Here is a 16,099-nt window from a genome sequence, read left to right as displayed (position 1 = left end):
AGGCCGCACTAGTTCATAGTACGCGAAATCATCTCATCGCGCTACCAATGACCACGCCAAAGCCTGGCTTTCCTCCTCAGCCACCACGCCATGATTTGGAGGTGTATGTGGCACGACAACATCTTGGGGAACCAGTTGCACGTGTTGTTGGTGCACTTTCGTCCTATGGTCGGCTCAATATCAAAGAGATCAATCAGAAAACAATGCTAGGACTTAACGCTACCAAGCTGGCTGTGGTCGTATTGTGCCAGCTCAACTGTTTATACCACTGGAAGGTCAAGAAAGATTTCATTTACCAACTCAATCCTGAGGGTCTCCAACTCTTAATGCACGCAGGAGACATCATTGACCACATCAAAAAACTACATGGCGAAGGTGCTGCACAAATCATACAAAACGTTCTCGCAAATGGTTCAGTTAGAATCAAAGACTATTGTGGTACGGGAGAAGACGAGAATTTGGAGGATCAAACACACTTTTTCAGATTATTCTCTGAAAAGTGGTTAATGCGATTACAACCCAAAGACTCTAGACCGATAACTGAAGTGTGGGATGAGATATTCCATGAAGTTTTGCAGAAAATTCCTCGGTCGCTGTCTGTTTCGGAAGTAAAGCGAGTGAATGAGGCTAAAGATAAGGCTAAGCTCAAATTAATGGAAAGTTTGGAGGAAGGCTTGGCCCCTAAAGACTTGTATAACACCCAGAATGGTGTAAAGCGCTTGAAACCAGACTTGGTTGTAAAAGTAAATTGGTCTCGCTATCTCAAACACTTGCGTACCGAGGCTATTGTGAATTTAGCGGCACTGCGCGTTGGTGCTGTATCTGCCAAAATTCTTGAGTTGGGATTAAAGCATATCGAAGCCGGTACTCCTGATCCCTCGGTAGTTCATCCGTTTCTCCAAATTCCGGGTCTTATTAATGACCCTGAAGAAGAACGACTGTTTATCAATCTGGTGGAAAACAAATTGGTTGAAGATCGAAAAATTGTTTTTGCTGTTCACGATGTTGTTCGTTTGCTTCCGCCTTATATTGATGTGTCAAATTCAATAACTACAAAGGCTAAACGAGTTGCTGAAGAGGCAGCCGCGCAAGTCTCCACTAAACGGATCAAAACAGAAGACGGAGAAGCTATACCGGTCAATTCATCAACTACAGAACAATATGAGAGCAAAGTCGATGACACCTCCATTTCTGATATGGTACAACGTCATTTAGATCTTCTTGCTCGAGGTACACTGGTCTCTTTTCTCACTGAGGCATCTCCAGGAAACTTCTTGGTCCCGTTCACTGCACTTATAAAAACTCTCAAGGAACAGTATATGGAAACGATTGTGAAGTCGACGTTTGGTGATCACGCATTCAGAGTATTGCGTTGCTTAAAGCAACAGCGTGTGGGGGATGAAAAGAGTATCTCTAATGCGGTTCTTTTACGGGAAAAGACAGTACGGAACGAGCTTTACAAGCTCACTCAATTGAATATGGTGGAGATTCAGGAAGTTCCACGTTCCGCAGACCGTGCAGCCTCCAAAACGTTCTTTCTCTTCAGACACAATCCACGTCATTCTTTTGACTTTCTCAAAGAGTCATTGTTGTATGATATGGTGAAAGTACTTGAGAATATCAAAGACTTCAAAGAGGATCACAAAATTCTTTTGGCGAAGTGTGAAAGGGAGGATGTTAAGGGCCATGAAGAGGAGTTATTGTCGAGTCAGGAATTCAAAACATTGCGTATGTTACAGAATCGTGAAATCGAAAATATGACCCGTTTCAGTCGCTTGAAGAATTTGTATAACGCATTGAACTTATAGAATTTTGCATCATCCATCATTCGGCAATTCCTCCATATGGCATAGTAGTATATAATTTCAAAAAGAAAGGCCTGGAACATCTATGGGGAGGACCATTAATAAAGCCACTTGTAGTTACTGAATACAGCAAGAACGAGGGATTTTCCAGCTCTCATTTCGCTCTCGATCTACAGCATCTTCACCCAATTCAACCCACATGACACTAAGCCATAAAACTCGATATATCATGGTTCACGCATTTCAAGCTTGAATTTCCAAACAAAGTTATTCAGGATTCCATGATAAGGGTTGATTTTGTTCACTTCATGACTTCACTCATTTGGGTAATAGATCAAGGCTATGAGAACCCGTGAGCACCTCGCTACCCCCGAAATTTCTTGAGATATGCAATATTTTTCTACGAAACGTCACAGCCAAACATTTGCTTCATGAACATTGTACCAACATTTGGCTTGCGTCCCATACTCGAAGTGCTTGAATCAGTTAAGCTACATACTGGAATGTCTTTCTCGGATTCGAGTCACTTTAATTGCTTATAGAGCATTTAAATGAAGTAGGTGTGCGCCATATTTCTCTGATCGCGCATATACCTAGATCAGTACCAAGTCGGTCCACAATCGATTTACAAGTAGCAATGGGGATTTCCCGCAGGGGGTTGCTTATACTCGAGTAAATGTGCTCAAAAGATTGAGTCTATTCTTAGTAGTCGTTTAGTATCACTCACTAATGAGAACTCGTGTACTTGATATTAAAGATTTTAAGGTATCACAATGGGCCCGGTTTAAGCGCTTTACATCAACCAGCACGTTGCTAGGGTACCGCCATAGTGTCGGCTGGTTGCAAGATTAACTTGTAAAGCTTTATAAAAGTTCAGTAATACCCTAGTTTAGTTCGTATAAACATGACTAGAAGCTTTCAGCTCCTTGCTTTATGCGCGGTAACTCTCGCGTTACCTATTGAGATTTCGAGTGGACATGCATTGCTGAGAAGGGACGCTAACACAGTTGGCAGCGATATAGTGAAGCCGAATGACAAATACCTTCTCGAAATCAAGATCGGCTCTAATGGTGAAGCCTTATATCCTATAGCCGATAGCGGATCTCTGGAAGCTTGGCTTCCTAACACAGACGATTGGGCAGATCTGTCACTGTCACTCGTTAACCTTGGCATAGAATACCAAACTACCTATGCCAACACCGCGGTGAAAGGCTATTACGCCAAGGACACACTTGAAATTGGATCATCCGTTCTCAATGACTTCATATTCGGAGTTGTTAACAATCCCCAAGATGCTGGCACTAACAGTGGTGGTGTATTCGGATTGGGGAAGAGAAAGAATCTGGCATATGATACTTTACCCTATGCTTTGAAGGCCGCTGGAAAAATCGATAAAACCGTCGCCTCAATATACTATCGCAACTCGGTTAGCAGAGGAAAACTCACCTTCGGGGGATATGATCAAGCGAAACTTGGGTCTACTTGGCAGCTGTTCTCTTCGCCTGGTCAATATTGGCAGCTCCCCATTGAAAAAATGACAATTGCAGACGCCGAGATACTCTCCGACGATAGCACTAATTTCATTATTGATTCTGGTGCTGAAATATCATATTTCCCTCGAGCTTTCCTTGACCAATTGGCGCCTTTATTCAATGCCGAAAGACAAGATAACGGGTATTATTTAATGTCTTGTGACCAACCAAGTGACAAAACGTTCCTGATATCTGTTGGAGACATCACTTTTGATGTCCCCTTTAATCAGTTCAAATGGATAATAGAGGGTTTTGATGAATGTTACCTTGGTGCTGGCGACTCAGGTGTATTTGGTATGAACATCTTCGGCAATACAGTATTGAGCAGTGTATATACACTTTTTGATTACGATGCTCAGGAGGTGAAATTAGCGAATCTCAATGATGTGGATGACGAGTACATCATTGCCGCTTAGAACTTTCATATTATTTTATAGATACTACTTCAGATTGGAACAAATGACCTCGCAAGGCATCCAAAAGTAACGAAGATCAAGTTTAGCCCCTCTTGTTGTACCCCCTGGCATTTTAGTTTTCTGTTCAACCTTTCCAAGTTGATACTGTGCTATACCCAATGGATCCTTCGGTAACCAAAGAGCCATTCCAAGGGGTTCAAAACAAGGGTCACGGAAAACCTCGACCTCATCAGCTGAGATGGGTTTCTCAACATCTATTACAGGGCTCATTGTGTTGAGGCTACGGCGAACAGCAGCGATTTGTGTCATATGAAAAAACACTGTCAGTAGCAAGCAAACCATCATCAACCAAAAACCTAGCATCAATTCAGTGGATGGATGAAAGAAATAAATTCCCATAAGGCTAATTTCGAGACAATAAATTCCCATGTAAAGTTGAAAAATAGCAGTTGGATATAACTTTCCATAAGTTTCACCTCTGTTTTTACGGTCGTACACATATTTGAGCTTATACCGATACGACACAAGAGCGCACCACAAAAGTAGTACGAAGATTAGTGCAACCACTGGGGAGATCACTAAGTACGTTAAGGAGATGCATCCCAACACAGTAAAAGATGAAAATTTGGTTCCCCATTCAGGTTGAGGGAGTTTATTAATGCATTTGTTCCATTGGCGAGGAGTTCGTCGGCACCACACTACTTGTAGAAGGTGAACAACAATTGCATGCAAACTTAAAAAGCTGCCACCCAATAAGCCCCAAGCTTCGGAGATGAAAAAATGTAGATAGAATGTCAGCGCTCGAGGTAAATTAATGGCCAAGACTTTTGGAATAGAATAGGGATCTGAAACTATTTGTTTGGCAAATGAGAATACCAGTGCCAGAACAGAAACCACGAGAAATTGATGGATCCAAAGGAACCAAAAGTACCAGCACTGTAAGTCTTCTTCGACTTGAGCATAAATGACCCATCCTTTCATAGTTGAAAGCTTGCGAAATCCACAGTGTACAAACATGGAAAGATAAGACAAAAACATTGCCGGTAGGAATCCCGTTACCACATCCGTAAAACTAGATGGTATGTTTCTTGTGATCCAGCGTGTCATTGGTAAAACCAGCGTCAAGAACGGAAGCGAAAAGACAAGACCTATTAGCGATACAGGGAAGATATAGGTCAATATGATTAAAAGCAGAACCACATTTGATAGGTATCGTTGACATTGACTCCGCCAGCAAGAGTAACTAATATTTTCCCAAACAATTTGAAAGGGTCTTATCTCAATAGCTTCGGCTGTAAGCGGAGGCAAGTAGCATTGATGTGCAATGTTCGCCGATCTTATCGAGCTAAATCGAACAAACACCTTGGCCTGTCTCAGAGTAGAGTTCCGTAAAACGTCAGCTCTCGCGTTTTGATGATTGTGAATGGCATAGTTCAAGCGGTCAATGCTCCATGGTAATGCCTCAACCAGGGGCCGCCAGATCATCGATAATATACCTGGAATCTCCATCAGGATTGGTTTATTAAAGCCAGACACGAGCCATGGCCCTAGTACAATTGGCTTTGGCATCCACAATTCACATCGTGAGTCATAACAGTGAACGCGACCTCGAGGTTGAATTTGGGCCTCTGAGTTTCGCCATAACTTGCGTAAAATTGATGCAGACAGGTAATGCTTTCGTAACCAGTTTCTTGTGTAGCACACCAACGCATATTCCACATCGGCTACCGCTTTCTCCAATTGATTTGCCCAATACCGGACCATTGAAGCATCATGAACGAAAGTAATAACCTCAACCTCTCCAAAGTTGGAAAATAAAGTCTGAAGTTTACCATGATTTAACCAGCTTTTCGGTACATTCGAAAATAATACCGTTCGACTGGCAGAGCTCAGGTTTGCTTGCAAATAGCTGTACTTGATCTGCTGGTATTTCCACAACTCATATGATGACATGAGAAGGAAAAGAATCACCAGAATTATGGCCATGGCACAATGAAAGTATAATCTGACTGTTTGGATATCGGGGACATTGCTAATATTCAATTTGACAAGGAATGGTTCTTGGGTTTTCGCACTGTAGGTCACTGGCACCAAAACCACTGCGTTGAGACATCCTACAACGGTGAAGTACCCAAGTAGTATTTGAAGTAGGCGAATAAAGAAATATGCATCAAGTCCCATTGATGAAAGTATTACATGATCGTTCATTTCAACCATAGGTTGAAGCCATATTCCCCATCTTGAGCTAGTCTGTCCTCCTCGCGGCTGAAACACCGAAGGAAACCAAGGACGGAGAACACAGAACAACACGATTTGAATAGAGCATAGAGCAGCCGCAGTCACAACGACTTTTAAGAGAATGGATATTTGAATAGAGGTATCAATGGCTAAGGGATCGTGGCGCCAGATTGTTTGCTTAATGAGGTCCATAGCACCACACGACGTCTCAAGTGCGCTGGGTTTCAAGCGCAGGTTTAACACACACATATGCAACCCACATTCCGTTTCAAAGAAGTTAAAAAATTTATTAACCTAACTAGCCGGAACCACGTCAAGTGAATTTGTAGTTGTTGGCTGAACGACAGTTATCGACGTGACAGTAGTTGTGACAACACTTTCAACTTCTGAGTCAGTGTTCAGTGTATACCAATTTGGTTGGACAATCATGATTGCATTTCGACCCATCCAGGTTCCCGTTAATATTTGCTCGCCCTCACTCATAACATAGGCCATCATAAGACACTCCACGGGAATGCTAGTGATAGTAGCAGTAAGAGCTGTAACAACTAGGAAAACTAGGTTCGATGGATTCATTGATTGAGGAGTCTGTTACGTATTTTACTTATATATGTATATATGGTTTCCACTGTTTCAGCTCAGATGAGAGTGATGCATCAAAGGATCCACCGCATCATATCACAAGGGTTCATGGTGGAACACCGTGTCTTAGTTGGTGGTTTGGTGCATAGAACGCATTGCAACCGACCCAGTCAAACGTGTAGGTTGCAGAGGGTTGATGGCGAATTTTGGTTGATCATCTCCATCAACATCCCCAAACCCGCCACCTCCAGGGGTCATGATGATAACCCGGTCACCAGAACTAACCTTGACGGTACATTTCCCACCTAGATTGAATTGACGCCATATCTCAGGGTCATTGGGCAGCCTGCGTTTCCATATGTTGCGACCGCGAGCACCATCTTTACCTCCAAGAAGCCCGAACGGAGCCATAGCTCTTCTTTCCATCAAACAGCTAACCTCGAGACCGTCGTAAGTAAATTCGATATCCCTTATCACACCATCACCACCATGAAATTTGCCATCACCACCGGAACCGCGGCGAACAGAAAACTCATGCAACACGACAGGGTATCGCTTTTCGAACATTTCCGAATCGGTAATTCTGGTATTGGTAGTATGACATTGAACGACCGATTGGCCATGCCATGTTGGACCAGCACCCAGGCCACCACAAATGGTCTCATAGTAACCAAACGACACTTTTCCATCGTTGATTCCAAATGTAAAGTTATTGCAAGTACCTTGAGACGCAGCGGCAGCTTCGAAGGCCTTGAGCATCACGTCGACAATACGTTGAGTGGTTTCCACGTTCCCACCAACCACGGCAGCATCAGCCAGCGGCAGAACAACCAGACAGTCTCTAGTAAGAAATGTAATTGGCCGTAAACAACCATTGTTCAACGGAATATCCTCAGAAATAAGCAGCCGTAACACATATAATACCGCTGAATATAAAATGGCTTTCGGTGCGTTCAAATTGCCATACATTTCATCTCCCAGATTAGTAAAATCGAATGTTGCCGATCCGGTTTCAGGGTCAATGTTGATACTGAGCGCGATTGGTGTACCGTCATCGAGATAATCGATCGCTTCCAAAGGCTTCCCGCTAAACTTTTTATGTGCCAACTTGAGCAAGTTTCGAACCAGTAGCTCAGCTGTAGCTTGGATTTCACTCATATACAACGCGATGACATCATAGGTATATTCTTCGATGAGAGCTTGCAACAAGCTAATGCCCTTGAAATTAGCCGACACTTGTGCTTTCAAGTCGCTGATGTTATCTTTCAAAGTGCGAGTACCCAGTCCACCCGGTTGCTTTGCTGGCTCATCCACGAGTAATCGAGTAATCCCTGCTTCGTCAAACTCGCCTTTGACACAGAGTTTATGTGTTTTAATTGCTGCACCTTCATCGTAAATAGTTTTTGAGTTCGGTGGCATAGACCCTGCCGAGATCAGTCCAATGTCAGCATGATGGCCACGCAGAGCAGTCCAAAAAACTGGCCTTTTGTTGTTGTCCAAAACGGGGGTGATGACTGTAATATCGGGCAAATGGGATCCACCAGCAACAGGGTGATTGGTAACTAAAACATCTCCGGGCTCTAACTTATCCTTCCAAATTTCCATTTGTGCTTTAACCGCAAACAGCATAGCCCCTAGGTGAATAGGTACGTGAGGGGCATTAGCAACAAGATCACCATTTACATCAAATAAAGCGCACGAGAAGTCAAGGCGTTCTTTGATATTTGTAGATATGGCGGTTTGTTGAAGCGTTTTCCCCATTTGCTCAGCAATCAGCATGAAACGATGGCCAAACACCAGCAATTGGATGGGATCTACTTCCGTCAGGGACAATGGAGGAGGTTTACTCGATTCAACTTCAATGAGAACATGACTTTCAAGAACGATCGCCGATGCATGCGGGTCAACAACCAAGGTTTGAGTATCATCCAAAAGAATGGCAGGTCCCTGGATTGTGGTGTACTTTGGTAAACTGTGCAATTTGTGCACAGCAGTCGAGTGCCAGGCGTTGTCAAAATATGTCTTGGTCCATTCGGTTGGAGCCACCAGTTTGAGATGATGCCGGTTCTTGCGTAATTCAGCAAATGGATCTTTAACTTCCTCTTCGACTTCGGTGGCAACAAGCAAAACTTGAATATCATCCACAATAACTCGGCGATCCAAAGAAAATCCAAACTCTTGACGATGACGAGCAACAAAGGCCTCAGCCTGGTCTTGGGCAGGATCATAGTTAATGAGCAAATGTGTGTCCAGTCCTTCATAGCGCATATTTAATAAGATATTGGTTTGTTTAGACCCCGACAAATTTTCCGCCTCAAATTCGTTGTTGGCATCGACAACAAGTTCTTCGATTTTGGAAGAAATAGTTGCATTGCCTTTGGTGTAAATAATTGACACTGGTACTTGTCTCTCAATAACAATATCAGCAACGAGAATGCCATATGCTGATAAAAGCGACAGGTATTTGTGTACCGCAACTTGTGCGATACCCAAATTTTTGGCGAGCGGTACCGAAAATTGACCACCTGACCCTCCAAAACAGGCCAAATTGTGATTATTCGTACTGTAGCCCTTTGCCTCCGTTATTGTTCGAATTGGTCTGGCCATCAGTTCGACTGCAACCGTAAGAAAACCATTAGCTACTTGTTCAGGCGTCAATTTTGGACCCACCTTGTCACGATTGATCTCTTCTGTAAGCTCATTGAATTTCCGTTTGGTCAATTCAACATCTAAAGGTTGATCGTGATTTGGACCAAATATCAGAGGAAAGTGCTCTGGAATAAGTTTCCCGAGTAGTAGATTCGCGTCAGTCACAGTGAGAGGTCCACCTTTCCGATAGCAGACAGGACCAGGATCCAGACCCGCCGATTCCGGTCCAACCACAAACATGCCGTTTTTCCAGAATAACATCAGCCCACCACCAGCAGCTACGGTTGATATGTCAAGTTGAGGTGTTTGCAAAGAGACCTCGCTCACAACTGTTTCATAGATATGCTCGAGTGAGCCCAGATAACGTGAAATATCGGTTGATGTCCCACCTGCGTCGAATCCAATAGTAGCCAATGCCGACTCATGATCGTAGCAAGTGTGGCCAATCCCCACCATACCGCCAGCAGGGCCCAGAAGGATTGCTTTGAGTCCCGTGAATTTATACCATGGACACAAACCGCCATTAGACTGCATAAACAACAACTTATTTCCAAAAGCCTCCAAACCTCCCTCGAAGCCCTTTCCAAAACCCCGGAGATATTCATTAATCACAGGGGTCAAGTAAGCATCAGCAACTGTACTCAGCGTACGGTTTAACATGCCGATCATTGGTTGTAATTGATGGGACACCAGAATTTCAAAACCAATATCCCGGGCAATGTCTGCAATCTTCGCTTCGTGGTCCGGAAACGCGTAGGCATGCATAAGACTCAATGCTACCAGCTTGATTTGGCCCTTATTCCAGATTTCTTGAAGCTGCGCACGAATGGCGTTATAATCAGGCGATTTGAGAATTCGGATAGGTTCCCCGGTGATGCCTTGAAGGACATTGTCATCAGTTTTGTTAGGCAACATCGACCCGCCGCCTTCACTAAAACTATCGACGGTGACTCTTTCGTCGATTTCCAATACTTGAGAATAAAGCTTTCCTAATTTTTTTGCTGTCAAATCAAAAATATCAGGGCGAGTCTGGTTGCCAATCTCCAAGATATCACCGAAACCCTTTGTTGTGACCAATAAAACAGGCGCACCCTTTCTTTCCAAAAGTGCATTTGTGGCAACGGTTGTGCCCATTCGGATCAGGTGAATAGACTCAAGGCGAAGCTTCTCTTCTTTAGGAATGGACCGGCCCTCTGCCTTTTCAAGCACCCGACGAATACCTTCAGTAGGTGCATCGTTGTAGTTTTGAGGATCAACAGAGAGAAGCTTGAAAACGTAGTCTTCTTCACCTGGAATCTTGGCTATCACGTCACAGAATGTCCCTCCTCGATCAATTGCAATCTTAATACCTTTTGAACTCATAATTGCGGCTAGTCCGGCCTGATGACCCCTCTTAACTGATTCACGGCAAAATCGAGGTGATTTGCCGGACACGCGCTACCAGATGTGGCTTGGTGAGGGGTGCGCCACATGTCGCGCACGGTGCCAGCGGCTATGTCCAAATAGTTCACTTCTAAGATTAAGTCTCTAGCCTGACAGAGAGAGTGCCACGGATAATTTGTACTGGCTCCTATTACATATTTGACAACAGCATTAAGGTTATTGGTCGATTATCATATAAATTATTTAAGCATTGTACTCTGCAGCGCTCCCCAGTCGATGGACAATAATGCTTCACGTAGATAAGATCAATCTGGATGGACAACTATGCGACTTCTTCGAGACAATATCACGCAAGTGCCAATTTCATTTGCTCTCAAGTCATTCTGGTAGTACGTAATGAAATATGAGCCACGTCATTGGTTACTATATAAAACTTTCAACTGATCCCAAATGCCCTTATCCTGGCCGCGAAAACGAATCGGTCAAGAAATTTTCGCGCATTGAGTGGAGCACAAGCGGCTTCACCAAAGAATGGTAGAACATATCAACATTTATTACAGAGCCTCTTCCCCATAGACACATGTTACATTGAGCGGGATTCGTTTTCAAGTGTGGCTGCAACCTACTAAATCAGTGAGCTTACTAATGCAATCTAATTGCAAGCACATACAATTACGCTCATGGGATGAATCGCACGACGCTAAACAATCAACTCATTTTTGGAACTGGCGTACATTGTACTAGAAGTTCATCAACGTTAGTCTCTGCAAGCAGTACAAGATTAAAAGGAAACACTATCGAGACGGAAATTGATAGGGCGATTTGAAATCGATGGAAATCATCCAATTCAACTTGAATTTTGATTATAGACGATGATACACTTCAAACCGGACTTAAGCTGTATGGCAAAAGAATGAGTAGATTTGGAAGTAAGAACCCGCAGAAGCATGCTACAGTTTGTCAGATTATATCGAAAAGAAAGCTTGTGTGCAACGAACACGAATGCCATAATATTAGAGTGCCACGAATCGCACGCATTTATCGAGTGCGTTCGCTATCTTTGTGTATTAGGTTGCATAGTTCGAAATGTCTTAGCGTCTGAATGTGCCTGCATATTCTTAACAAGTTCTCCCATATCTCATATGAGGCTCTCGCACGGCATTCTCAACTGTGGAAGCCGCGATACAGAAGCCAAAGCGTGTTTCAAAGATTGTTGTGCAAAAATAGCTTTGCGCGACGAGCGACTGGCCAGGTTTTCTTCTTTCACTCGTGTAAATCTTCGAGCAGAATGATCATGTTTGAACTAAAGTTCTTTCGAGAGATTCAGCCTTGGCATTAATAATCGTCTAGGCGCCTCAAATTAGAGAGGATGTGTGGCACCTAAGTACAGCTAGCGCAACCCTGGATTCGTAAATTAACAGTCATCGCTCATAACGAAAACTTCTAAGACATTGACTTGGCAAGTATACCATTACTTAAGATTCAGCGCCGATATATCTTGAGTTATTCTTAGATCGTAGACCAATCCTTTTGTAAGAAATAGACCGTATCTGAAGTCACGGGCAACACGCGGAAACGCCCGAGGTTGCTAAGATTCGCGTGGCAGACAACGGGTCACGAAGAGACACAGAGGTGACGAGGCCTTGATGGAATCAAACGCTACAAGCAAATGAACCAATCAATTGGAAGTAAAACTAATCGGTCTCGAGCATTGAATATTCAAGTACACGGATCGACTAGTTAAAATGTTTCTTTTTCCACTCATCAACAGCAAGATGACGCACGCCAAGAAATCTTGTATAACCATCAAATTTTGCGCACACGAGCCGAATTGCGACCATCTAGATTATACAGTCGTCTACTGGATGATAATAACGTATTCTAGCCACTTCCGGATTGATTTCATAACGGTTTTAGTCTGGAAGCTTTTATTAATTCGTTCACCATTAAATTTTCTCCAGCACGCCCCGCTCATTTAGTTTATCGTATTCACCCCACTTCTTGGCTAACAGCGCCCCTTAACCTGGTAAGTTGTCGCCTGCCCACTGGAACGCGCATCGACAGAACCGCATGGCTGCCATCATCGCCTCTTGCATGGATGCAAATATTGTTTCTTGGAAACATTTTTCCTCTTGTCAACAACTTGCGGGAAGCACCAGATGTTCTTTGCTTTACGAAAAAAGCATCTCCAGCTCACCGCAGTGGTGTTGGTGGTCGTCGTGCTCCTCATAAGCACATCCACTGTTCGTTCCCGCATAGCCCTGATGGTGCCAGCCCTGTACATTTATACCCTTAGTGCTGGGCTCCTGGGTGATAAGTCGCTGAGCAAAATGGGGGAAGCGTCCATGGCCGCAAATGATCCTGAACAGTATTTGAGTCATCATGTTGACCAATTATACCGTGATAAGTTGGCCAATGACAACGAGCAAATGTTGCAATGGCAAGTTGAGACGGGGATGAATGAGCACGGAGGGGTGATTGAGTTACCCCCTTATTATCAAAAGACCACTCCTAATCTGAAGAAGCCACTCATACAACCTTTTGACCCTCGGTTCACATTGGCGATGTATTATGAAGCCATGCTCAAACAGTTCCAGGCAAAGGGGTACAAGAGCAATGAGAAGAATCGTCGTTTGAGTGATGCCGATGCTGAACTTCCTTTCCATTGGGAGGATTGGGTCGACATGTCCATTCTCAACAAGTACATTCTCAATCCCATGGATCTGGGATGCTTGCCTCTTGATGTAACAAAGGAGGTTGAAAAGAAGGTTAAGGAGGATGAGAAGAAAAAGCAAGAAGAAGATCGCAAAAAGAAGGCAGAGGAGGATAAGAAGATAGAGGAAGAGCGCAAAAAGAAGGAAGCTGAATTGAAAAAGGAAGAGGAGCGGAAAAAAGCTGAAAAAGCCAAGATTGATGCCGCGATTGAAGCTGAACGGAAGAAATGGGAAACCCAAAACCCTTCCAAACAACCCGAGTCATCTATTTCTGATACTTCCGAATCAAATGAACAACAGCAGAAGAATGACGCAGTTAAGAGCGATGAGAACAAAGAGGCGGTCCCATTAAATCAAGCACATGAAAAGCGTGGATTACTGAAGAGGTACAACAGAAAGGATAGCAAGAATATTACCGAATACTGCATCCCCAGTGCCCAGATGCCTCAAACAGGAGATGGCGAAAACGTTCATGATAACGGTAATTTGGTTCATCCTTCATTCAATGTTTTTCGATTTGGTGGTCGACTGACTGACCCTAAGATGAAATTAATGGGCAAGTCCTACTTATATTCGCATGCTCCTCCACCTGAATCAATCATATTCTTAACCTCAGATGGGATGTATAGAGTCCGAACTGCTCAGAAGAAAGGTAAACTCCTTTACAATCAGATACCAGAAAGCTATTTCGAGGATGTGAAAAGTAACAAAATCGATGTATCCAAGTCATTCAAAAAGTTACAGAAAAAATTTCCACTGAATCACGGACATGTACAGAATGACTACCTCGTTTATTTGGACCCGGAGCATTTTCGATACAACCCCAAGATCTACATCGACCAATTTCAGAAAAAGGCCAATCGTGGTGGGATTACTCGTACTGAGCAAGGTTACTTGAACTCCCTTTTATATGGCCAAGAGTTGATTCTGAAGAATGCCGTCCCAAAGTACTTCACTGAGGCTAACATGATTTTTGGCGGAGGTATTGGTGATCATTACGATTGGAGATTTTTCAATGGCATTCACTATAACCTGTACGAACAAACTTTAAGTCTTCACCACATGGTGCGTGTCTTCTTGAGTTTTTGCCGTAAAGTTGGTATCAATACTTGGGTTGCACATGGCTCGCTTTTGCTGTGGTACTGGGATGGCATGGCGTTTCCCTGGGACAATGACATTGACGTACAAATGCCTATCTATGATTTGCATAAACTTTCACTTCACTTTAATCAGACGTTGATTGTTGAGGATGCTAATGACGGGTACGGTCGTTACTTTTTGGATTGTGGTACTTTCATCGCATTACGTGACAAGGGCAACGGCAATAATAACATCGATGCACGGTTCATTGACGTTGACACTGGGTTGTACATCGACATTACAGGTTTGGCAGTTTCTAAGGAAGCCACCCCTGACCGTTACAAAGGAGGTTTACGGAAGGAGTGGAACAAGGATACCCCCGCGTTTGAGACGAATTCAGAGCTCGAAATTTACAATTGTCGAAACAAACACTTTTCCCTGTTGAGTGAGCTTTCACCCTTGCGGAAAACTATGGTAGAAGGCGAAGTCGCTTACGTTCCTCGAAAGTTCACCGAAATCTTGAAGACAGAGTACAGTAAGGGTTTACAAAGTAAGAAGCACCTGGGATACGTATTTATGCCTCAATTACGGTTGTGGATTCCTGAAGATGATATTCTATTTTTCTTACAAGATAAACAAGGCTGGGCGACTCGACACTCATTCGCTCAAAAGTACAGCAACCATAATGATGATGATGAGGAACGTTTCGATTTAGCGTATCAACTTACTGAGGATGAGAAGAAAAACTTCAAGAAAATCAAACTGGGCATTGATGATAAAGACTTAACGACGCTTTTTGAGCTTACACCCAATGAATTGCTTATGTTTTTGAAGCAAGACGAAATCTTCTTATCATACTATACCACCGCAGACTTTACTCATTTTCATCTGGAAGAAATGATGCGGTTATTGAATGATAAGCTGACGATGAATCTAGTCAAAGAGGCACCCGACTTCAGCCCACTCAAAATTGACCCATTCATGTTTACACAGCATGTGGAAGGTCAAACCTATGCCGCTCGCGTTCAGCAATATATGAAAATGGACGCTAGTCGTTGGCATTGATGCATATATATAAAGTTAGCTAGCTAATCTTTATGGTAATTTCTGTATAAACCAAAACTTCTCCACTATAGTTGAATTCCGGGCATATTTTGGCATTCATTCAGTAGAAATGTTGTAAGCTCGCCTATACGGTACCGACAGGTAATATTTGGACTGCATATGGATTAGCTTGATTCTCACCTAGGGCAATTTGTCGTTAGCGCTCCTGTCACAAAGCGCGGTGGCAGCAAACTAAACTTGGAGCATCCTCATTGATTTATGATTGTTACATCAGCCCATTATGGGCAGTTCTATTTTGAACATGACATCTAGATTACATCTGATTATTCGGAGGGATTAGAGTATTGAGTGGGAGAGACGATTCGCGGCAGGCTTTCTTAAGATGTCTCTAGCTTTGTCACATGCGGCGGTGCTCGTTGAATATGTCACGATCTCTGCAACGTAGTCATCATGACCCTCATAATACGGACCGTCATGCTTCCGCAACTCTATGCAGGTCAACAAGCTAAACAAAGATGAGAACTTAAATCAAGTGAAATCCAATAACCGTGATAAACGTAGCTTATTGTGTAGTTCTAGTTTAGGATGTCGTGAGTGGCGTCATCATCGTGGCTTTGACAATTTTCGCTCCCTGT

General features: G+C 43.4%; 4 protein-coding genes across 4 annotated transcripts; 3 read left to right on the top strand and 1 right to left on the bottom strand. All coding sequences in view use genetic code 12, as the record gives it.

Annotated features, from left to right (window-relative positions):
- Positions 1–47: 47 nt before the first annotated feature.
- DIURU_003412 (DNA-directed RNA polymerase III subunit) lies at positions 48–1,808 on the top strand (the record flags this gene model as incomplete). The annotated part of the gene is made up of 1 exon (XM_034156172.1): positions 48–1,808. One exon carries the CDS (start codon positions 48–50, stop codon positions 1,806–1,808), a length of 1,761 nt encoding a protein of 586 aa, XP_034011665.1.
- Positions 1,809–2,709: 901 nt separating this feature from the next.
- On the top strand, positions 2,710–3,753 carry SAP8 (Sap8p; the record flags this gene model as incomplete). Its single annotated transcript, XM_034156171.1, has 1 exon — positions 2,710–3,753. One exon carries the CDS (start codon positions 2,710–2,712, stop codon positions 3,751–3,753), a length of 1,044 nt encoding a protein of 347 aa, XP_034011664.1.
- A 2,946-nt stretch (positions 3,754–6,699) lies between these two features.
- Positions 6,700–10,584, bottom strand: HYU1 (5-oxoprolinase; the record flags this gene model as incomplete). The annotated part of the gene is made up of 1 exon (XM_034156170.1): positions 6,700–10,584. One exon carries the CDS (start codon positions 10,582–10,584, stop codon positions 6,700–6,702), a length of 3,885 nt encoding a protein of 1,294 aa, XP_034011663.1.
- Positions 10,585–12,764: 2,180 nt separating this feature from the next.
- On the top strand, positions 12,765–15,464 carry MNN4 (Mnn4p; the record flags this gene model as incomplete). The annotated part of the gene is made up of 1 exon (XM_034156168.1): positions 12,765–15,464. The coding sequence occupies one exon, from the start codon at positions 12,765–12,767 to the stop codon at positions 15,462–15,464; it is 2,700 nt and encodes an 899-aa protein (XP_034011662.1).
- Between the last annotated feature and the right edge of the window lie 635 nt (positions 15,465–16,099).

The sequence above is a fragment of the Diutina rugosa genome (genome assembly GCF_008704595.1).
Source record: "Diutina rugosa strain CBS 613 chromosome Unknown scaffold1_size794362, whole genome shotgun sequence".
NCBI lineage: Eukaryota > Fungi > Ascomycota > Pichiomycetes > Serinales > Debaryomycetaceae > Diutina > Diutina rugosa.
This window is presented reverse-complemented; position numbering and strand designations above follow the sequence as displayed.